The 24,170-nt window shown below is 35.9% G+C and overlaps 1 protein-coding gene across 5 annotated transcripts in view; it reads left to right on the forward strand.

Moving 5' to 3' along the window:
• Window positions 1-24,170, forward strand: part of LOC123259302 (transcription factor EC) — a 435,681-nt gene that overhangs the window by 163,183 nt on the left and 248,328 nt on the right. For all 5 annotated transcript variants that reach the window (XM_044719664.1, XM_044719665.1, XM_044719667.1 and 2 more), the window contains one exon: window positions 23,038-23,421. In XM_044719664.1, the coding sequence (XP_044575599.1) occupies window positions 23,038-23,421 (384 nt within the window). The remainder of the gene's footprint in view (window positions 1-23,037; window positions 23,422-24,170) is intronic.

The raw sequence follows: 24,170 nt of genomic DNA on the forward strand, positions 1-24,170 counted from the left end.
TAACGATGTAAAATACACTCAAAATTGATAATTTTAGTTTATTATTGATAAAAAATAGGAATGATTAAAAGTATGTAGAGGAGAGTTACACTGAGATACCAGAAAATAATAACTGTCAACGTTACCACTACACCTCCTGATGCATAAACAATAATGATGGGTCGACAACCGTGTAGGTAGTGAGAAAGCAAAGGAGACCGGCTTCGCTCTCATCCCTACCTGTGCCATTTACTGGCTCAGAAGCGACACCTGTAGACATCTGGCGGGGATAACTAATTAAATGATTCGATTTGATCAAGCTCCGACCTTGAGAGGAAAAAAAATGATTAAATGGTACTAAAATGGCTATTATTAAAAATAAGGGCTGATCGTAGAAGAGTGAAAATTGAGGATTGTATGTATTTTTGTATGTTGTATCATAAAAAAATAGAAATTAAAAATTTTGTCTAAAAAATAAAAAAAAAAAATTTAGGGGTGGACTACCCCTAACATTTAGGGGGATGAAAAATAGATGTTGGCCGATTCTCATAGATACCGGATAAGCACAAAAAATTTCATCAAAATCGGTCAAGCCGTTTTGGAGGAGTATGGCAACGAAAACTGTGACACGAGAATTTTATATATTAGAAGATTAGATATATTTTATTTAGTGAATTTGTTCTGCTTGCACTGTCATATGATATGAAGATTACTTATGAACAAAAATCATCTTTACAGATTTTTTATACTTATATTATGTCATTTATAATAGGTTGGCAATAGCCTAATCGGCTCGGTACCTGCATTTCGAAAGAGTGGGACCAGGGTTCGATTCCGGCGCGCACCAATATTTTTCAATGATTATAAACTAAGAATATGTGCGTTTCATTGCCAGCCTCTGTACCGGTCGGGTTTTCTGTGGTTTTCCAATAGTTATGGAGGTAAAATGTCATTATAGAAGTACCTCCATACTATTTAAGACCGTAATGCAAATGCAGGTACTTATTATAACGCGTAAGTCGGCCACAGTCGTAGTTAACATGTGTGTCGGGCATGAAAGAAAAATCCCGACATGCAGGGGGTGGGGACGAAAAAAGTGGTTGAGAGTTATAATGACGGGGTTGAGAGACTATATTGCGGAGAAAAAGTGGAGAGACAATACTCCCTCACCCTCCCTTTGTAAAGGGAGGATAAAACACTCTACAGTGATACAAGTAAAACCATCCTCAATTATAACCTCAATTATGTCATTTATATATTAAAAACGTTAATTTATTTTGTGAATTGAATTATTATCATGTATTTCAGCTATAGAGTGATAAAATGTGTCTACAGAAATTGCTAATATTAAGCTTTTTTTTATATTAACTAAATATTTGTTGACAGTTAACAAATATTCATTAACCATTAATAAATATTTATTAACAATTTGTAAATTGTACTTAATAAATTACTTATTGACTGTTCATAAATATTTATTAAATCCTATGATGTTAAAAAATCATTTATTAACAGTTGATAAAGCTTATCAAATATAAACAAATTTTTCTATCCGTTTCAGTTTTTTAACTTCATTTATTTATATGATCTATGTACAGTCAGCAATGCCAAAAAAGCGCAAAGGGGCCAATTTGAGTTGTCGAACGAGCCGTTCCAGAGCCGCAAGATTTAAGAGCACGAAGATCAAGCGAACAAATTCAAGAAGACAATGCAAATTTGCGTGCGAGAATGTCGCAGTTACGTGAACAACGATCACAAGAGGCACGAGATGAACGAAATCAACAAAGACAACTAGAACGAAGACAAAATCGCGGATTCATAGTCGACAGACGTAGAAGAATTGACCAACAACGTCAACAAGTTCATCGAGCATTTCTGTCAGATTCATTTCTTCGACTAGCATTCCAGTACGAGCTCGATGTTGAATATTATGCTCATTCCAAAGTGGTTATTGGTACTTTGGAGAAGGAATGCCCGCATTGTCATGCACTTTAAATTTAAAAATGAGCCACTTGGGATGTGTTGCTCATCAGGAAAAGTACAACTAACCGAAATTGAAACACCACCTGAGCCATTTTCACAGTCAGAATTCGGTGAAAGTTAGATTTTTATTACAATTGGGAAATTTTTTTTTGTGTTTACTTATAAGAGCTCTAACTTCGCCAGAATTTTTTTTTCACTATTTGTAACAATATGTATATTCGATATAATGAAGAAACATAAAATTTTTCGCTTTCGTGAAACTATCTAATTTTTACATGTATATTTAATGTAATCAAAGATAAAATAAATGATTAATATAATACCAAATAATTCACTCAGTTCTATTCATGTGTGTTTTGTATTGTACAGTGAACAATGCCAACAAAACGCAAAGGGCCAATTTGAGCCGTGATACAAATAAATCTAGAAGCATTCGAAATAGAAGAGCCCAAAACCGAAGAACAAGTTCAGGAAGAAAATATTGGAGCGCGTGTGAGAATGGTGCAATTGCGTCAAGAACAATCAGACGATACACGAGCTGAACGCAATGAAGTCATGAGATTAGGAACAACGACAATCACACCGTTTTACTGTCAATAGACGCAGAGCGAATAAATGTTAAGATGTTGTCGATGAGTGATCGAGAGTGATCAATGAGTGATCAAGTTTGTTTGTATTAGCTAAAGACGGGCTAACAAAAAATATTGTTCACGCTGCAGCATTAAGAGATTAATATTATGGAATTAATTAATTATATAAATAATTATTACTTTTAATAAATTGAAACAATTAATGTTTGGTGTTTTGTTATTTTTAAACAACATTCCCTCATCGTTCACAGCGCTCCAAGCCTTTTTCACTCATATTCCACATCCTTACACACTTCCAATAAGTTAGTAATTTTTTTTCTACACTAGAAATTCTCTAGAAATTATTCACATGGCAAAACAACGTTTGCTGGGTCAGCTAGTTTATATATATATATATATATATATATATATATATATATATATATATATATATATATATTAGGGTATGTCATTTTTAGGCGATATTTTTTTTTTTACTGCTATACCAGAAAATCTGGTAGTATATAGAAATTAAAAAATTATGCCGCTGAACTAAAGGTTTTAAGTCCGATAGCGGCTTAGCTCATCAAAAAATTCGATTTCCCATTTGAATAACACAGGAAAATTTTTTTTTTGTTTTAAGTGGGCTTTTCGTTATTAAAAAAATTTTTTCGAAAAACCTTCTTATGGCTTTTGTAGGAAATGAAATTCTCTACAAAAATTAAGTTAAAATTAATTGAATCAATTCAGAAAAAAAAGTCAAATTAAAAACTTTAAACGAATTAAAGTAAAAAATGTTAATATTAATTCCTTACTAAACAATGAATTGTATGACTTTGCATCAGAAGAGTTGATGATTATTTCTAAAAGGTTGGAACTCCCAACTGATTTTTTAAATTTACATCTCGATCAGTGGATATCTGACAAAAGTTACAATACGTGCCTCAAAATTTTAATAAAAATTTTACACGTTGTTGATAATATTGCGGAACGGGCGGTCCAATTGATAGAAGCCTACAATTAAAGCTTAACTGCTGATGAAGAGCAGAAACAGTACTTATTGCAAGTTGTAGCTATGCACAGGAAAAAATTTCCAAATGCTAACAAGCAGACGTTAATTTTACCATTTTTGGTTAAATGAAAAAATGAAATTTTTTGTAATAATAACGATTAATTAATAATAATTTGACTTAGATTATCATATTGAAACGAGTCAATACTTTAATTAAAAATTTTAATGCTCAAAAATGTACAATAAAATTAAATTATTAATGTAAGAGTAATAAATTGAAAATTAAATGGAATTTAATGTGTATTTTTTTAAATGTTACCGTTTAACGGGCTATAACTTCGAAAATAGTCGTTCTACAGTCTTTGTCCAAAGCGATATTTTTGTAGAGAATTTAATTTCCTACAAAAGCCATAAGAAGGTTTTTCGAAAAAATTTTTTTAATAACGAAAAGCCCACTTAAAACAAAAAAAAAAATTTTCCTGTGTTATTTAAATAGGAAATCGAATTTTTTGATGAGCTAAGCCGCTATCGGACTTAAAACCTTTAGTTCAGCGGCATAATTTTTTAATCCTCAGATTCGGTAGAATCTGGCGCCAAGTTCCGTTCAAATCCGTTGTAAACGGAGCGCCAGACTACCGACTGTGTTTACTGTAAGCAGAACGGTATTTCGAGGTTGCAAAATTTTATTTAATTATATGGTTCTCCTTTTTCCAAAATGATATATTATAAAATTAATTTATACTTTATTTTACTGATATTAATTAATTATAATCAATTATACCACTTAATTCACTTAAAATTATTAAATTTTATCAGCACAAACTATAGTAAGCCCAGAAATTTCGATCCTGACTTTTTTTCGATGGGGAATATCAGCGCCACAGACTAGATAAAATAAAAATGTGTAGCAATCCTTCCTATAGACACGCAACTACAGTAAAAAAAAGTGATTCATAGCTTGCATCTATGGCCGCCAGGGTGCACTAGAATTACATCTACATAAACTGTAGCTTCAAGGGGATAGTTTGCAGTAAAAAATGCAGTCAACACGAGATTTAAGTTGTTATCAATTGTAAATTTTCATTATAATTACAAAAAATACTAAAATCCGAACAAAAACAGTTTCACTGCAAAAGTCGCGCCAGATCCCGTTCATAAGACTATTAGGAAAAATTTTTTTTTTTCTTTACAAAAGATACAAAATAAAAATTAAAAATCCGAGTAACCGATATGATTGTTTATGATTTTCGAAAATTAAAAATTTTATTGTAAATTTAAAAATTAAAAAAATTTTAGAACGTACTTGGTGTGCGTCATTGTGTATTTCAATTTTTTTAAAGTCCTAGTAAATAGATTTTACGAATTTCATTAAAAGTGAAATATTTTGTAACCGCGCACACTAAATACGTTCTAAAATTTTTTTTTTAATTTTTAAATTTACAATAAAATTTTTTTTAATTTCCGAAAATCATAAACAATCATATCGGTTACTCGGATTTTTTAATTTTTTTATTTTGTATCTTTTTGTAAAGAAAAAAAAAAATTTTTTTTTTTAATAGTCTTATGAACGTGGACTTGGCGCGACTTTTTTACAGTGAAACTGTTTTTGTTCGGATTTCTATATACTACCAGATTTTCTGGTATAGCAGTAAAAAAAAAAATATCGCCTAAAAATGACATACCCTAATATATATATATATATATATACTAGCTGACCCAGCAAACGTTGTTTTGCCATGTGAATAATTTCTAGAGAATTTCTAGTGTAGAAAAAAAATTACTAACTTATTGGAAGTGTGTAAGGATGTGGAATATGAGTGAAAAAGGCTTGGAGCGCTGTGAACGATGAGGGAATGTTGTTTAAAAATAACAAAACACCAAACATTAATTGTTTCAATTTATTAAAAGTAATAATTATTTATATAATTAATTAATTCCATAATATTAATCTCTTAATGCTGCAGCGTGAACAATATTTTTTGTTAGCCCGTCTTTAGCTAATACAAACAAACTTGATCACTCATTGATCACTCTCGATCACTCATCGACAACGTCTTAACATTTATTCGCTCTGCGTCTATTGACAGTAAAACGGTGTGATTGTCGTTGTTCTAATCTCATGACTTCATTGCGTTCAGCTCGTGTATCGTCTGATTGTTCTTGACGCAATTGCACCATTCTCACACGCGCTCCAATATTTTCTTCCTGAACTTGTTCTTCGGTTTTTTGGGCTCTTCTATTTCGAATGCTTCTAGATTTATTTGTATCACGGCTCAAATTGGCCCCTTTGCGTTTTGTTGGCATTGTTCACTGTACAATACAAAACACACATGAATAGAACTGAGTGAATTATTTAATTATTATATTAATCATTTATTTTATCTTTGATTACATTAAATATACATGTAAAAATTAGATAGTTTCACGAAAGCGAAAAATTTTATGTTTCTTCATTATATCGAATATACATATTGTTACAAATAGTGAAAAAAAAATTCTGGCGAAGTTAGAGCTCTTATAAGTAAACACAAAAAAAAATTTCCCAATTGTAATAAAAATCTAACTTTCACCGAATTCTGAATGTGAAAATGGCTCAGGTGGTGTTTCAATTTCGGTTAGTTGTACTTTTCCTGATGAGCAACACATCCCAAGTGGCTCATTTTTAAATTTAAGTGCATGACAATGCGGGCATTCCTTCTCCAAAGTACCAATAACCACTTTGGAATGAGCATAATATTCAACATCAGGCTCGTACTGGAATGCTAGTCGAAGAAATGAATCTGACAGAAATGCTCGATGAACTTGTTGACGTTGTTGGTCAATTCTTCTACGTCTGTCGACTATGAATCCGCGATTTTGTCTTCGTTCTAGTTGTCTTTGTTGATTTCGTTCATCTCGTGCCTCTTGTGATCGTTGTTCACGTAACTGCGACATTCTCGCACGCAAATTTGCATTGTCTTCTTGAATTTGTTCGCTTGATCTTCGTGCTCTTAAATCTTACTTGGCTCTGGAACGGCTCGTTCGACAACTCAAATTGGCCCCTTTGCGCTTTTTTGGCATTGCTGACTGTACATAGATCATATAAATAAATGAAGTTAAAAAACTGAAACGGATAGAAAAATTTGTTTATATTTGATAAGCTTTATCAACTGTTAATAAATGATTTTTTAACATCATAGGATTTAATAAATATTTATGAACAGTCAATAAGTAATTTATTAAGTACAATTTACAAATTGTTAATAAATATTTATTAATGGTTAATGAATATTTGTTAACTGTCAACAAATATTTAGTTAATATAAAAAGCAATATTAGCAATTTCTGTAGACACATTTTATCACTCTATAGCTGAAATACATGATAATAATTCAATTCACAAAATAAATTAACGTTTTTAATATATAAATGACATAATTGAGGTTATAATTGAGGATGGTTTTACTTGTATCACTGTAGAGTGTTTTATCCTCCCTTTTACAAGGGAGGGTGGGGAATTATTGTCTCTCCACTTTTTTTCTCCGCAATATAGTCTCTCAACCCCGTCATTATAACTCTCAACCACTTTTTCGTCCCCACCCCCCTGCATGTCGGGATTTTTTCTTTCATGCCCGACACACATGTGCTGCGACTGTGGCCGACTTACGCGTTATAATAAGTACCTGCATTTGCATTACGGTCTTAAATAGTATGGAGGTACTTCTATAATGACATTTTACCTCCATAACTATATGGGAAAACCACAGAAAACCCGACCGGTACAGAGGCTGGCAATGAAACGCACATATTCTTAGTTTATAATCATTGAAAAATATTGGTGCGCGCCGGAATCGAACCCTGGTCCCACTCTTTCGAAATGCAGGTACCGAGCCGATTAGGCTATTGCCAACCTATTATAAATGACATAATATAAGTATAAAAAATCTGTAAAGATGATTTTTGTTCATAAGTAATCTTCATATCATATGACAGTGCAAGCAGAACAAATTCACTAAATAAAATATATCTAATCTTCTAATATATAAAATTCTCGTGTCACAGTTTTCGTTGCCATACTCCTCCAAAACGGCTTGACCGATTTTGATGAAATTTTTTGTGCTTATCCGGTATCTATGAGAATCGGCCAACATCTATTTTTCATCCCCCTAAATGTTAGGGGTAGTCCACCCCTAAATTTTTTTTTTTATTTTTTAGACAAAATTTTTAATTTCTATTTTTTTATGATACAACATACAAAAATACATACAATCCTCAATTTTCACTCTTCTACGATCAACCCTTATTTTTTAATAGCCATTTTAGTAATTTAATCATTTTTCCTCTCCGGTCGAAAACTGATCAATCGTCATTTAATTAGTTATCCCCGCCAGATGTCTACAGGTGTCACTTCTGACCCAGTAAACAGCACGGAGTAGGGATGAGAACGAAGCCGGTCTCCTTTCTTTCTCACTCCCTACACAGTTGTCGGCCATCATTATTGTTTATGCATCAAGTGTAGTAGTAACGTTGACAATTATTATTTTGCTATCTCAGTGTAACTCTCATATTAACTTTTAATCATTCCTATTTTATCAATAATAATTAAATTATCAATTTTGAGTGTATTTTACATCGTTACATCGTTCATATGACGCTCTCCAATATCCGCTAATATTCTGGAAGGGACAAGACGGATATTGCATAAACATAAAACAACGAGATCCCGTATCAGGTACTTCATTGATTATTAATTTGATCATTAATCATTTAACAAAACAATTAAATTATTAAACGTAATAAATTTAAATTAATTTTTATGAACAAATATTACAGGAGCTGAAACAAACAAGAACGTTAGCTCAAAGGATTATTATGCGTACCGATTAATTATTAGACGTGGCCTGGACAACGTCATTTTACGATGTCGTGAGCTTTGTCAACAATTCATAGTCGACATGTACGCGAAGATTGAGAGCGAACGACTACGATACTTACGATATAATCAACAAAAGCTGCGCGTGGAAGAGTACATTCATTTGCGAGACGCTATCAACAACAACGCCGACGTCGCCGAAATTGGTAACCATGTCATTTTACCATCATCGTACGTAGGCAGTCCACGTCATATGCAAGAATATATACAGGATGCTCTGACTTTCGTGCGCGAATATGGACGACCATGTTTATTTATCACGTTCACATGTAATCCAAAATGGCCAGAGATTACATCTTTGCTACTGCCTGGCCAAAATGCAATACATCGCCATGACATTACAGCACGTGTGTTCAGACAAAAGTTGAAGTCTTTAATAAGTTTCATTACTAAATCACATGTATTTGGTCCCACACGTTGCTGGATGTATTCGGTTGAGTGGCAAAAGCGAGGATTACCTCATGTACACATTTTGGTTTGGTTCATCGACAAAATCCGTCCTGAAGAAATCGATAGTATCATTTCTGCGGAAATTCCAGATCCATCCACTGACCAACTGCTGTTTGATATTGTTACAACAAACATGATTCATGGTCCATGTGGTACTCTTAATAGTTCATCGCCTTGTATGGCTGATGGAAAATGTACTAAAAATTTCCCTAAAGATTTTACCAATGATACGGTCACAAATGTCGACGGATACCCAATATATCGTCGAAGAAATCCTGAAAATGGCGGACAATCATTTATTAAAAATATCATCAACACAGACATTGATATTGACAATCGTTGGGTGGTGCCATATTCGCCTCTGCTGAGCAAGACATATAATGCTCATATTAATGTTGAGTTCTGCAGTTCTGTGAAGAGCATCAAATACATTTGCAAGTATGTCCATAAAGGCAGTGATATGGCTGTGTTTAGAGTGGAAAATACTAATGTGAATGCTCCTCCAGTGAATAAAAACGATGAAATAACGCTCTACCAAATTGGTCGGTACATCAGCTCCAATGAAGCTGCTTGGCGTATCTTTGGTTTTCCAATTCATGAACGGGATCCAGCAGTTGTTCAGTTAGCCATCCATCTTGAAAACGGTCAGCGTGTATTTTTCACGAACGAGACAGCGATTGATCGTGCAATAAATCCACCTAAAACTACACTCACTGCATTTTTTGAATTGTGTAATCGTGCGGATGATTTTGGTGCCTTTGCACGAATATTACTCTATTCACAAATACCACGCTATTTCACATGGACTCAAACAAAAACATGGATGCCCCGCAAGCAAGGCTCACCAGTTGCTGCATGTCTCAATTTATTTAAATCAAACGCCTTGGGGCGATTATTTACAGTCAATCCAAGACACACGAAGTGCTTTTATCTTCGACTGTTGTTGGTTAATGTTACTGGCCCATTATCATTTCAAGATATACGTAAAGTGAATGGGCAACAATATCCAACGTATAAAGATGCATGCCTTGCACTCGGCTTGCTGGAAGACGACAACCAGTGGGAATGCATGCTTGCTGAAGCTGCATTGAACTGTACAGCAATACAAATTCGTCTACTATTCGCTATAGTTTTGACTACATGTTTCCCAGCCCGAGCACAGATATTATGGGAAAATCACAAAGATTCAATGACTGATGATATATCGCATCAACAATGTCCCACTAATGAATGAGGAACAAAGAACCATTTATGATCGCATTATGCTCGCAGTTTCAGCTGGACAAGGTGGGTTCTTATTTTTGGATGCACCGGGTGGAACTGGCAAAACATTCGTTATTTCGCTAATTCTTGCTGAAATACGATCAAATAATGGAATCGCATTGGCCGTTGCATCATCGGGCATTGCAGCAACTTTATTGGATGGAGGTAGAACAGCTCATTCAGTATTTAAGCTGCCACCAAATATTCAGTATAACCCTGACGCAGTATGCAACATTAAGAAACAATCGTCCATGGCCACTGTGCTAAAACGGTGTAAAATTATTATTTGGGATGAATGTACTATGGCACACAAACATTCACTTGAGGCGTTGAACAGGACATTGAAAGATATTAAAAACAGTGACAAACTATTTGGCGGAACTCTGTTGGTCCTTTCAGGTGATTTCAGACAAACACTTCCAGTCATTCCACGTTCAACATACGCTGATGAGATGAACGCTTGCTTAAAATCATCTTCATTGTGGCGTAATGTTGAAAAATTACAGCTAAAAATAAATATGCGCGTTCAAATGCTTCAAGATCTATCCGCTGAAACATTTTCAAAACAACTCTTAGATATCGGTGATGGAAAAGTTGCTATAGATGAAACTGGATACGTAAAATTACCGACCGATTTCTGCACAATCGCTGATTCGCAAGATACTCTCATTGAACAAATATTTTCCGATGTACACACACAGTACATAAATCATGAGTGGCTTGCAGAAAGAGCGATTTTAGCGGCAAAAAATGTAGACGTTGACAATTTAAATCTGAAGATACAAATGTTGTTGCCAGGGAACTTGGTATCATATAAATCTATTGATACAGTTTGCGACGACAGCGAAGCAGTAAATTTTCCCACAGAGTTTTTGAACTCACTGGATTTGCCAGGCATGCCACCGCATAATTTACAATTAAAGGTTGGATCTCCAATTATCTTGCTTCGTAATTTGAACCCGCCCCGGCTGTGCAACGGTACGCGATTAGTCATTCAAAAATTAATGAAAAACGTGATCGAAGCCAGGATTTTAAATGGCAAGTTCAGAGGTGAAAATATACTCATACCATGGATTCCTATTATACCTACAGATGTGCCGATTCAATTCAAACGTATTCAGTTTCCGATTAGATTGGCATTTGCAATGACTATCAACAAATCCCAAGGTCAAACGATGTCTGTTTGTGGATTAGATTTGAGAACACCATGTTTTTCACACGGACAATTATACGTGGCATGCTTTCGAGTGGGTATACCATCCAGTTTGTTTTAGCTAAGGATGGACTAACAAAAAATATTGTTCACGCTATAGCATTAAGAGATTGATATTGTTTAATAGTGTTACTGTCGTAATTGTTTAATTAATGATATATAATTTTAAGGAATAAATTATAATAACTTAAAAATAATGTTTGCCTTTTGTTATTTTTATATTTCCTCATCGTTCACAGCGCTCCATGCTTATTTCACGCATATACCACATTCTTACATACATACAATATACACATTCTAACATACATACATACTTACAATAAGTAAGCTATTTTTTGTCTACACTAGAAATTACTAGGAAATTATTTATATGGCAAAACAACGTTTGCCGGGTCAGCTCGTATCCATGTAAAATTAACATGGATAGTGATATATCTATATCTATAGATATTATGTACATTTTATTCCACCAGGGGCGCTTGTGCAATACCTTCCTACTACAGCTGTTTTTTTGGCAATTAATTTTGAACGACTTAAGTTTTTTTTTTTTTTTATATTTCATAATTAAATGAGCATTATGAGTCGTGCACTTTTGGATTTTCCAAACTTTTGTCTTCTTCAATTAAAATTCCATCCGGTTTCAAAATTTTGATCAACTTGGAAACTCGACAGTACTTTAGTAAAACCTCGTATCTTCTATGTATTTTAAATGAGAGATACGAGGTTTTACTAAAGTACCGTCGAACTGTCGTTCCTCTCGAGTCGAAATTCGAGTTCCGTTTTAACCGTAATTTTTTCCCATCTCAATTTTACGGTCAAAACAGACTTGGCGCTGTATTGATAGCTCATTTAAACTGAGCCTGGTTTCACCGTAACTAGTGGAGTTTTGTCCCATTGTACCACGATTACAGTCAAACCAGGCTTGAAATAATAATAATAATAAATAATAAATTAAATTTTAAAATACTTAGGGGTACGGGTTCAAATCCAACTGAAATCCCATTTATTTATTTTTTTTTGTTTTAATCACTGCAATAATAATAATTATTATTATGAATAATAATTATTATTGTTATAAAAAATAAGAAGTAGTAATTAATAATAACTGTCATTAACATAAAAATTTGTAACTAACAATTATTACAATTACTACTATCAAAATCGTTTATGAGCACAAAAAAATATATAAATTAATTTTGTAATAAAAAAAAAACAAAAATGAATGATTTCCTAAATTTGGGAGAGTTTTTTTTATGAACAGGGGTTATTTATTGTCCAGTTTGTACAGATTAAGGAGTAAGGCGATAGGAGGAAAGGATTACTTATGATAATTAAACCTAATACGCTTCGTAAATAAAGAAATAAATAAAAATCGCTTTGCCCTAATCGAGAACCGAACTCGGAACCTATCGCTCGCCAAGACTTACGCGCTACCCGCATCTCTACACGTCCGATTGGTAAAAAGCGAATCTCAGTAGTCTCATAAACTTTTTAAATGATGCGTCGTGAAATGACTAAGTTCTGGGTGGAATCTGAAAAGAACTTTACGGGGAAATTAATTGAATGAATAATAATAATTATATTATTATTTTTATTTTTTATTATTATTATTTATAGACATTCAAAATTGAAATTTAGTTTCCCATTCTCAATTATTTATCTTATACTTCTAATTTCAATTGTAAGATTCGGTAATTGCTTATTTTCACGGGGTGTAAAATCAACATGATTAGATTATTTTCTATTTAATAGATATTTTTTTTAACTTCCCGCTACGAAAATCGAAGATTTTCAAAAATCGGGAAGTTATTGTTTTCACCCCGTTTTGCAAAAACCGAGTTTTCATCAGATCTCGACGTTTGAAGGTCACAGGAAGCTTCCCTGACTATCTCCGCGAGGTTGTCACGGTCTCTGTATGTATGTATGTATGTATGTGTGTGTGTGTGTGTGTGTGTGTGTGTGTGTGTGTGTGTGTGTGTGTGTGTTTTTTTTTTTTTTTTATCTTAGGGGGGGGAATCCTTCTTACGGATTCCAGGCATAGCTGTTCGGCCTGGATATGTGGCGACTCGACGCAGCGTCATACTAAAACTCGACGCTAACGCCCCTACCCACTAAACCCTAAACCCCTTTTCTTCTTTCCTCTAATCCCTCATGGAAACCGCCGTCAGGCATTACTTCGTGAGGGGAGGATCTAGCTACTGCTATTCCTTCTGGTGGCTAAGGTGTTATTTTTCCTTCCTTCTAGTTTCTGTCATTTGCCCTTTTTCTTTCAATGGAACGCAGCTCTGTAAGCACTTCGGTGGTAAACGTGCTTGTGGCGTTCCAGGCAGCTTCGGATGACAGCATTTCTTCTACTATTGACTCTGGTGTGATTTTCTTGTTCAGGATCTTCTCTAACTCATCCCGCTGTGGGTTAAAACGAGGGCACTCAAAGAAAACGTGCTCCGCATTTTCAGCAACTCTTGGGCAAGACGGACACTCTGGGGAATTATCGTGCTTAAAGCGATAAAGGTACTCCCGGAAACAGCCGTGTCCTGACAACATCTGGGTCAGATAGTAGTTGGCCTCGCCGTGATTCCGGTTAAGCCAAACGTCAATCCTTGGTATGAGACGGTGTGTCCATCTCCCTGTTGTCGCGGCGTCCCACTGCGATTGCCATCGCGCGATGCTGTTCTGCCGTTCTTTAGCTCTGAGTTCCTCGGCACTTTGTGCGGTTGTCCTCTTTCGTTGGTAAAGGTTACGTCTTTCCTCAGCTAGGACTCTGAGCGGCAAAATTCCGGAAATGACACACACTGCTTCCTCTGATATTGTTCGAAAGGCGCTGGCTACTCTTAGCGCGCTCAGTCGGTAAACTGGACATGCTTTCCTCCATGATTCTTGGATCTCAAGTGCGTCGGCCCAAATGGATATACCATATGTGAGGACCGATGTAACTACTGATGATAGCAATGACCTCCTTGTCTGCTTCGGGCCACCGATGTTGGGCATCAATCGTACTAGGTTGGCTACTACTGCTGATGCTTTGGTGGTCACGTGTTCAACTTGTTGTTTAAAGTTAAGTCGGGCATCGAGCATCACTCCCAGATATCGAATGAATGGTTGGGATGTGATTTCTTGGTCTCCGACGTTTAGATTGATCGTTTCCACCACTTTTCTGCTAGTGATAAGTACAGCTTCGGTCTTCTGTTTAGCCAGTTGTAAATTTACTGTGTCCATCCACTGGTTAATTCGCTCAAAGGTGATAGTGAACATATGTTTTATCTCATCAAGATGCTTGGCGACTATTACTACGGCTACGTCGTCCGCGTACTCTACCAGTTTGACGTTTCTTGGTAGTTTCAGTCTCAGCAATCCGTTGTACATGACATTCCAGAGAAGTGGACCGAGAACAGAACCCTGCGGTACACCTCCAGTAACATCATACTCCTTTGGACCATTCTTCGTGTCATATCTCAGGACTCTATCTGTGAAGTAGCTAGCGACTATCCTTCGTAGGTATCCTGATACGTTCATCTCTTGAAGGGCTTGCATGATGCAATCCCAGTTGGCGGAGTTAAAGGCATTTTTTATGTCTAAAGTTGCCACCAGGCAATATTTCTTCGTTCCCCCCTTCCATCTGGTACCGGCGATTGCGTCTTTGGCTATACCAACAACCAGGTTGATCGCGTCCAGGGTTGATCGTCCTTTCCGAAATCCGTACTGATTGTCTGCCAAGAGTGGATCGATAACTGCTTCTATCCTTTGGTGGATTATACGTTCTAGTATCTTACCGGCTGTATCCAGCATGCAGAGTGGACGATAAGATGACGGTTCTTCCGGTGGCTTTTTCCCTTTAGGAAGTAGTACCAGCCGTTGTTGTTTCCACTTCCGAGGAAAAATCCCTTCCTTCAAGCAGATGTTGTAGACGTCGAGGAATAACGCTGGCGCTGCTTCAATAGATGTTTTCAAGGCAATATTAGGGATTCCGTCCAATCCCGGTACTTTATTATTCCCGACGCGGTTACAAGCTTCCATCAGTTCTTCTTTCGTGACAGGTGGAATATCATTCAGTTCGTCCTGTGTCAACAGATAGTTGAAAACGCGCTGTCGTGGAAACAGCGCAGTCACGATCTTCTGTAAGAGTTGAGGACACGTAGGAGACGGCATTGGCTGATATTTCAGGTGTGCCATGACTACCTTGTAAGGTCTACCCCACAAGTCTTTGTCCACCTCGTTGATTAGCTCTTTCCAGCAGTTCTTCTTGCTATCCTTGATGGCTTTGTTTAAATGTCGACGAGCTTTCTTGTATTCTGCGACTAGTTCCGCTGAGTCAGGCCGCCGATAACCACGCTGAGATATTCTTCTTTTCTTGAGACACTCTTTCCGTAGGAAGCTGATGTGTTCGTTCCACCAGTGCACCGAAGGTCTTTGGTTCATGCCTCGTTTACGGGGCATGCAGGTGTCGCAAGCCTGGGTCACTCTCTTCATCAAGTCCTTGGTCATTTCTTCTGCAGATCCAGTAGTAAGCGGTTCACTATTTAGGGCAGCTACTAGAGCACCTGGGTCAAAGGATTTCACCTTCCACCCAACGATGTCAAGTTTCTTAGCCGGTCTTCTAGGATTCTGGTCCTTTGATACTTCCCAGAGAATCGCATTGTGATCGCTGGCCGTGTAGATCTCCATCACCTTCCAGTCGTAGTTTCCTCTGATGAGGCTGCTGCTGACAAAAGTAAGATCCACAATAGAACTTGCGTCTCCTTTAGTGTACGTCGGCGCATCGCCGCTGTTTAACAATACTACATCTAACGTAGAAAAAGCTTCCAGTAGTTCTTTACCTCGAGCGTTGGTGTGTTTGCTGCCCCATTCCACTGCCCAGGCGTTGAAGTCTCCAGCTATTGCCACTGGGTAGTACTGCTTCGCGTCCTCCGTCAGTCGATCCAGAAAGTCCATGAATTCAACAATAGTGAGGCTAGGTGGTGCGTAGCAGCTGTAAAGCGGATGCCATCTACCGATGCTGCTACAAAGCCGGCGCTGCCATTGTTAACGACACTCTGGAAGGGGAGCTTGCGACAGGACCATATGACAGCTTTTTTGGTGCAGTCAGTTTCCCATGGTTGGCCGCCGAGGTGTTTATACGGTTCCGATATAAGCACAAGGTCAAGCTTCTGTTCACGTACTGTCTGCATGAGCAAATCATGTGCCGCTTCACAGTGGTTGATGTTTAGCTGCAGTATTCTCATTTTCGTTTATCAGTTATCTTCTTGAGTGCCTCTTGGTATACTGGGCATCTGCTTGTGCCGGCATGATGGGCGTTATTCTCTGTACCGGATTGATCCGCACACAGTGCGCATTTAGCAGGCTTATTACATTCGGCGATTTTGTGTCCCTCTTCTCCGCATTTAATGCAAAGTTTGGAGCGGTCGACTTTACTTGTGCACTGAACCGCACGGTGTCCAAAATGCCAGCATTTATAACATCGGACTGGTCTTAGTACTGTTCTAATACGACAATTGGTCCAGCCGATCCTAATCTTACCGTGTTCTCCTACCACTTTCTGTGCTACCGTTGCTGCCAGAGTCACCGACGCAATTTGTGTTCTGCTACGTAAGACCTTACGAATTTTAATGGCCTCTACTGTTATACCACAATCGTTTCCAGCTGCCTCTTGTAAAGCTATTAGAATGTCATCTTTAGTTGTAGTATCGTCAATATCGCGAATTTCCAGGTCTTCTTCAGGTCCTGTACTAATGACATTTGCGTCCTCCTTAAGTATTCCCGCGATAGTCTTCTGCAGGTCTTTACCTCTATCACTACTGCCTTTCGACAGCGTGATGAGAATGTTCCCTGTCGCGGTCCTGCGTATCTTCTCGACTGTGTTGCGGACCTGATCTGGGCGAACGTCCGCCTTGATCCGTGTAAGTATTTCAGAATACTTATCTTTGTTCGCTGGACGGATAATAAGTACCTCCGGTCTCGTTGCTGTTCTTCTTGGCTTCTGGTTCGGCTTCGGTGGAGGCACCAGAGGTTTTTCTGGGGGCAGTTTCTTGCGCTCCTTCTTCTTGTCCTTTCTGGACTGCACCTTTTCCCAGCCTGGCTTCTTGTTCTGTTCACAAGAGTTTTGTGGAAGATCCTTAACCACTTCCTGCTTCTTGATGGGATGACCAGGTCCAACGTCTTTCAGCTTCTTGGGAGTATGAAAAGCTCCGCCTTCGGGAGAACGAATTTTTCTTTTCAACTTCCTCAGGATACGGCCGTCTTGGTCAAAGGATTCAGTCTCTGCCGTTGTGATAGTTTCACTTTCTTCTTCAGCGACTGATTCTCCGTCACCTTCGGCTCCAGTGTCCATCGCTTCTTCAACAACCACTTGACTGTTTCTCTCCGATGTAGCACAAGGGGTGCGGTGTAATGATGAGCGCCATTCTTCGTCCAGTTTCTTGAATCTTCCAAGAGCATTGACTACACCGGTTGTCTTGGTCTTTATCTCCTTGTGGATATTGACCTTAGTTTGGACAAACTCTTGCAATTCATGTTTTTTTCCTGTAACTTACTCATACTTTTTTGATTTACCAGCGCATCGTACGGAGTGGAGCGGGTTGCCATAACTAGGAACGGGTGTACCCTCGGAGATAGTACTCCTACCCCAGTTCCCTGAGGTCTAGCCGACACTTAGCCAGTCCCGGAATACACGGACGGACTAGACTCGCTCGGAGCGGTGAAGATTCCGATCTCTAACACTCACTGCGTACTTCCTGATCAAGGCTCGAAGTGGCTGGCTCCTGATCCACTGCTGCAACTTTCACCTCGGCAGAGCAAGCTCACATCAGCCGTGGCCTGCATCGTCGGAAACTACGATACAGGTTCCGGACACTCTCAGTGAGTTACAGCAGGAACCAATCGTCTTGCTAGGTCAGTTAGTGTGACCAACCCATTAAAGGGGAGTTTTGTCCACGGGAGCTTATTTTGTTTGGTTATTTTGCTTGGCTCCTACCCGCTGTACCTCATCAACTAAGAGATTAAGTGTCATCCAAGGACAGCGAGCGTTCTCCCATCCGCTCGGGGAGACGCGCCCGGTAGCAGTATCTCTTCTGCCCCGAGTCTGTGTGTGTGTGTGTGTGTGTGTGTATGTATGTGTGTGTGTGTGTGTGTGTGTGTGTGTGTGTGTGTGTGTGTGTGTGTGTGTGTGTGTGTGTGTGTGTGTGTGTGTGTGTGTGTGTGTGTGTGTGTGTGTGTGTGAAAGTATGTGAACCGCTTATAACTTTTGAACGGCTTGACCGATTTCATCGCGGTTGGTGCCATTCGAAATGGCTTGACCAAACTTAGATTTTGAAAACTATTTGGAACGATTCAGATCAATAGATTTTGAGAAATCTTAAAAAAACTGAAAAAAAAATTTTTTTCAAATGTGGTTTTTTTGGAATTACTTTTAAACGGCTTAAAGGTTCAATTCCAAAAACTAATCAGCTCTTAACGTCAAAAAACCACGTCGATCGCCACCAGTCCGGTCGAAATCGGTTGATTCGTTCGAGAGATATCGTGAACGAAAGAAAACCGAAAAAAGTGTTTTTTCGGAATAACTCCAAAATTCCTAGCGCGATCAATTTAAAATTTAAGATTCTTTGTGAGGCTTAAAAAACTGCGTCGAATGCTGCCAACCGCGTGAAAATCGGTTTATTCATTCAAAAGTTATTGCGGTTTAAAAATTCAAAAAATAGTGTCTTATCAAATCTCTATCAGACTTTTGAGCTCGAAGAGCTTTAAAGCATAGAAAAGCAATCTCTTTGAGCTCGGAGAGCTCAAAATAACCCATAAATTGTATTTTTGAGCTCGAAGAGCTCAAAAACGTCATTGGTGCAATTTTAAGCGCTTAAGTATGGAATTAGCGAGAAGTTGCAGGGATGGCCTTCAGGGTCAACCGTTTTCCTAATTTTTTTTTTTTTTAGAGTAAATCTAAAATAGAAAAATTTTTTTCAAAAATGTTTTCAAAAACAAATTATGAAGAATTTCAAATTTTGGGTTAAAAAAAAAGTTTTAGCAAAATATCGAAAAATTGATAATTTAAAAAAATTTTTTTTTCTACTTGTAAAATATTTTTTTTTATCAGAGTAAATCTAAAATAGAAAAATTTTTTTTTAATTTTTTGAAAAATTTGAATTTTAGAATAAAAAAAACATGAAAAACGTCAATTGTTGGATTAAAAAAAAACTATGAAAAAATATCAAAAAATTAATTACTTTTAAAAAACGTGAATTTGCAGTGAAAATATGTGAACTAAGCTGAATTTAGAAAAGAATGATATTTTTTTTCCAAAATTCAAATTTTTGAAAAAAAACCCTTTTCTGAGATTATTATTATTATTATTATTTCATTTTTAATTTTTAAATGTCAACTTTTCATGTTTTTTATTAATTTGAATTTTCGCGCCTAAGAACTACAAGATGGCAAGAGAAATAATAATAATCAACAAGATGACAAATATAGTAATAATATTAATAATGATAATATTATACTCCTGGAAATTTTTACGGTCAAAACAGACGTGCGTACGCCTGTTTTAACCGTATTTATTCTCCGATACTGTCTTGTACGGTCAAAACAGACTCGATTTTCAGCGGCATATTAGCTTTTAAAGAGTTGGCACATTTTACGGTCAAAACGGGACTCGAATTTTGACTCGGGCTGAGCAGTCACATAAAATTTGGACATTAATAAATAAAATCTTATAATCTTCAAAATTGTTTGATAAATATGCGAGAAACTTTTTACTTTACAAAATAATTTTTTGAACAAAATTAGTTCTAAATACTTTTAAATTTATTATTGAAATTTTTTTTAATCAATGAATTGAGTTATATATATTACTAGCGGTTCCCGCCCGCTTCGCTGGGCGAATTGAAAAGGAAATAAATTAAATTTTAAGTTTCATTTTTATTTATTTTTTTTTCATATTTTCTGTATCTCAAATTTCTTTTCTATATCTCATGTGTTTATAAAATGCAATGCTTTTAATCTGTTACATTTTCGCGTTATTACTATTAAGTAAGAAAAATATTTAAATCCGTTGACCTTGGAGGCCATCCCAGTATTTGTCTGTTTCTCTTGAGATTCTATCAAATTTTATATTTGTAGGAACTGTATTTGAAGAATATGAATTTTTTGATAATTATCACTCCCGCACTCCTATGTGGGGGAGGAACTTCGTAAGATCCTATTCGAGATGATTTCTACATTATGAATAAAAGATTCCAACAAAACTTCGAGTCTATAAAAACTATCGATTGGAAATGAGAAATTTTCATTGTTGACGCCCCTACGATCCCTTTTGGGGTTAGAATTCGAGAAAATCCATTTTCAGCTGATTTTGACATCGTACACGAAGATTCCTACCAAATTTAGAATTTGCAGTAGTTACAGTTTGGAAATGAAAATTTTAGATTTTAATATCCACCCCCGCAATTCCTATCGGAAGTAGAATTTTTTAGAATCCGTTTTGAGATGATCTCCTCATGATAAATGAAAGATTCCGACCTAATTTCGAGTTTGTAAAAGTTACAGTTTGAAAATGGAAATTTGAAATTCTAACACCCAGCCCCGCAATCCCAGTCGGAAGTAGAATTTATTGAAATCTGTAGAAGTTTTTCACCAAATTTGGAGTCTATAAGAGCTATATTTTACAAACGGGAAATTTTCTTTCAGGATTAGTTTTTGGAGTTGATCGATAAAGCCGTTTAAAAGTTATTCCAAAAAAACTACTTGAAAAAAAAATTTTTCTCTTAGTTTTTTCAAGATTTTTCAAAATTTCTCAAAATCTATCGGTCCGAATCGGTTCAAATTCACAGGAAATCTAAGTTTAAGGGAACTCTTTAGAACGCCGTTTGGTAGGTTCCGATCGGTTTAGCCGTTCTAAAGTTATAAGCGATTCACATACTTACACGCACACACACACACACACACACACACACACACACACACACACACACACACACACACAGGCATAGTGACAACCTTGCAGGAGTAGTCAGGGAAGCTTCCTATGACCTTAAAACGTCGAGATCTGATGAAAACTCGATTTTTGCAAAACCGGGTGAAAACAATAACTTCCCGATTTTTGAAAATCTTCGATTTTCTTAGCGGGAAATTAAAAATGAAATAATTCCATTGTTAAGTAAATCTAAGACTTTTATTCTTTAAAAAGATGAAAAATCATTCTTCGATTTTTAGTAAGGTTGGACACCACTGTAATTAAAAAAGCCATTTAATTGGAAAGTAAAACTTACTTTTTCTACGCTTATCAGTAGTGTCACTATGTACTTCAGAATAATTCTAAAAATTATAGTTTATGTCTTTGCAAAAAATATATGTTATTTAGAAAAGACTATTTCATTAGATGGTACAATTTTTTTTACTTAAAATGATGATATACCGTTTTTTTTATTGATTGTTCGGTTTACGATTTAGTACCTTTTTCATAAAAAAAAATAGCATCTATCGGCGATTCTCGACATGTTAACTTTTAAGTTAATAAAAATATAATTGTTTTGATTTATAATTGAAAAAACTTACAGAAATCGATTACTGTATCATTTAATAATTATCCATGATGTATATGTCCTTGTCTTATTAATACTTTAATTCTTAGTGGGAAATAAGGACTCAATTTCTTGTGGACTATTTTTTATTTCATCGCCATTTAATAATTATAATATGTGCGTATTACACAGTAAAAAATTTTTCGTCATTGTGTAAAGTGTAAAAATGTTTGTGTAGAATTTAACATTTTAGTGTATAGAATTTAACATTTTAGTATGTTGATTCAACACAATAGAGTGTTGATTCAACACAGATTGTGTAAAAAAAGTCATCAACACAAATTTTTATGTTAAATTTGACGAAAAATTTTTTACTGTGTACTCATAATAAATTTGCGGATTTTGTATTATAACAATTCGAAAAGTATGTTCAAGTACTGGTCCCATTTTTATGTGTTCAAGTACTGGGTACTTTACCTTAAGTTTTTGTTGCTGTAAGATGGACAGCGGAGTTCTCGGTATACCTCACTTCCCCTCTCCCCTGTGCTCTGTTATCATCTCGGAGGAGAGGGGAAAGTGGTCAGTAGAATCAAATTTTCTATTCGTTACTTCCTATTTGCTATCAATTTGTTGTTCTTTATCATAAATTTGAGATGAAATACATTAGAAATATACTTAAAAACTAATAAATAAAATAATATATACGGCAAAACAACGTTTGCTGGGTCTGCTAGTTATTATATAAGTTCTTACTAAGTTAATGAAAAGTTATTCAACAATGATTCTTTTGATGGAAAATTATTAGTACTTCAGATCTCATGAAATTTTTTTCAAGTGCAAGATAGAGTTCAAATTTATTTTAAATCATGTGAATAACAATAAGTTGCAGACAAATAATTTTATTTTTAAATTTTTAGGGTATCCCATTTTGTCCGCCCTACCCCGTTTTGCCCCCCCCCCCCTTCCTGACTTATTGCTTAACAATTATCTATTAATAGTTAGTAATTTCGCTGCAAATGAAATAAAATTTATGACATTCATTAAACAAATTTAATCAAGTTGAATTTCATTTATTTTAATTGAAAGTTTATTTTATTTTTATAGTATATTATTTATTTTCATTTTTTTTCATACATTGTAACTTGTTACAGGTGCGTACACTATTAGAAAATCCAACTCGTTACCATGTGGTACAAAAGCAGAAAAATCAAGTACGACAATATCTTCATGACTCATTTTGGTCTACTGATAACGACTCCGCACAGAAGATTGTAGATTCTGGTAGAGGTTCTGAGGGTGGAAATGTCACCAGTATTACATCGGACAACATAGGAATGTCTCAAGGACCAATGACAGTTCAAAGTGCTCCATCGGGACCAACGCATCATCAACTGAAGCTACAGCATCCCAATCTTGCATCTTACCCTCATACATCGTCATTCCTTTCTCAGGTATCTGGTGTCTCAGCTAGCCCTGACCTAAGTGGTGGTACTATGTCACCAGGACTTTCGAGTATTGCTACCAGTAATTCAGAGGTAATTAATTTAAGTATATAGTCTATTTTAAATACAAACCAAAGCATTAAATATAAATATAATATATCTTTATATTTTTAATACAATTTTAATAGACGAAATAGATGATTGAACTGAATCTTGTTTGAATAAGATTGGAATTTTGAATTTCCAGAGAGGAGATTATGACGAGGCTGGGCTCGGCCCAACATTGTAAAACTCTGCCCAGGCTAGTAAACCAGTCTTGGTCCAGCTTTGGCTGAAATCTAGAATGATAATACTGAACCAAGCTTAGTTGTTAAATCTAGTCCAAGCTTTTTAACCAATCCTAACTCAAGCTTGTAAGCCAAATAAAGCAAAGACTTATCTGATACTGCAGAATTTACAATAAAAAGTAAATTATAATATAAATATGTTTTAATTACTTTTTGTTAAACCAACTAATATTTTGAATCCAATTTCGAGTTAATTGAATCCTCTAGAATGAAATAATTGGTTATTAGTAGAAATAATATGAAACAAAAATTTGATTTAATAATTATTTAGTTTCTTTCACTTTCGTGAAGTGCTAACAGAAATTTAAGATGTTTCTTAAAAGAAAACTTTTGACCAAAATTCATCCAAATCGAAAGAGGTCGATTCCAACTATTGGTCGATTTGACATGGAATGACCCATATGTATGTCATTTTAGGTAGATTTCGTAGAAATCTATCTATTGCATTGGTCCTTGTGTTGGAATTCACACGCAATTTTGTCATTTTATCTCTTA

This window comes from Cotesia glomerata, linkage group LG2 (assembly GCF_020080835.1).
Source record: "Cotesia glomerata isolate CgM1 linkage group LG2, MPM_Cglom_v2.3, whole genome shotgun sequence".
Taxonomy (NCBI): domain Eukaryota; kingdom Metazoa; phylum Arthropoda; class Insecta; order Hymenoptera; family Braconidae; genus Cotesia; species Cotesia glomerata.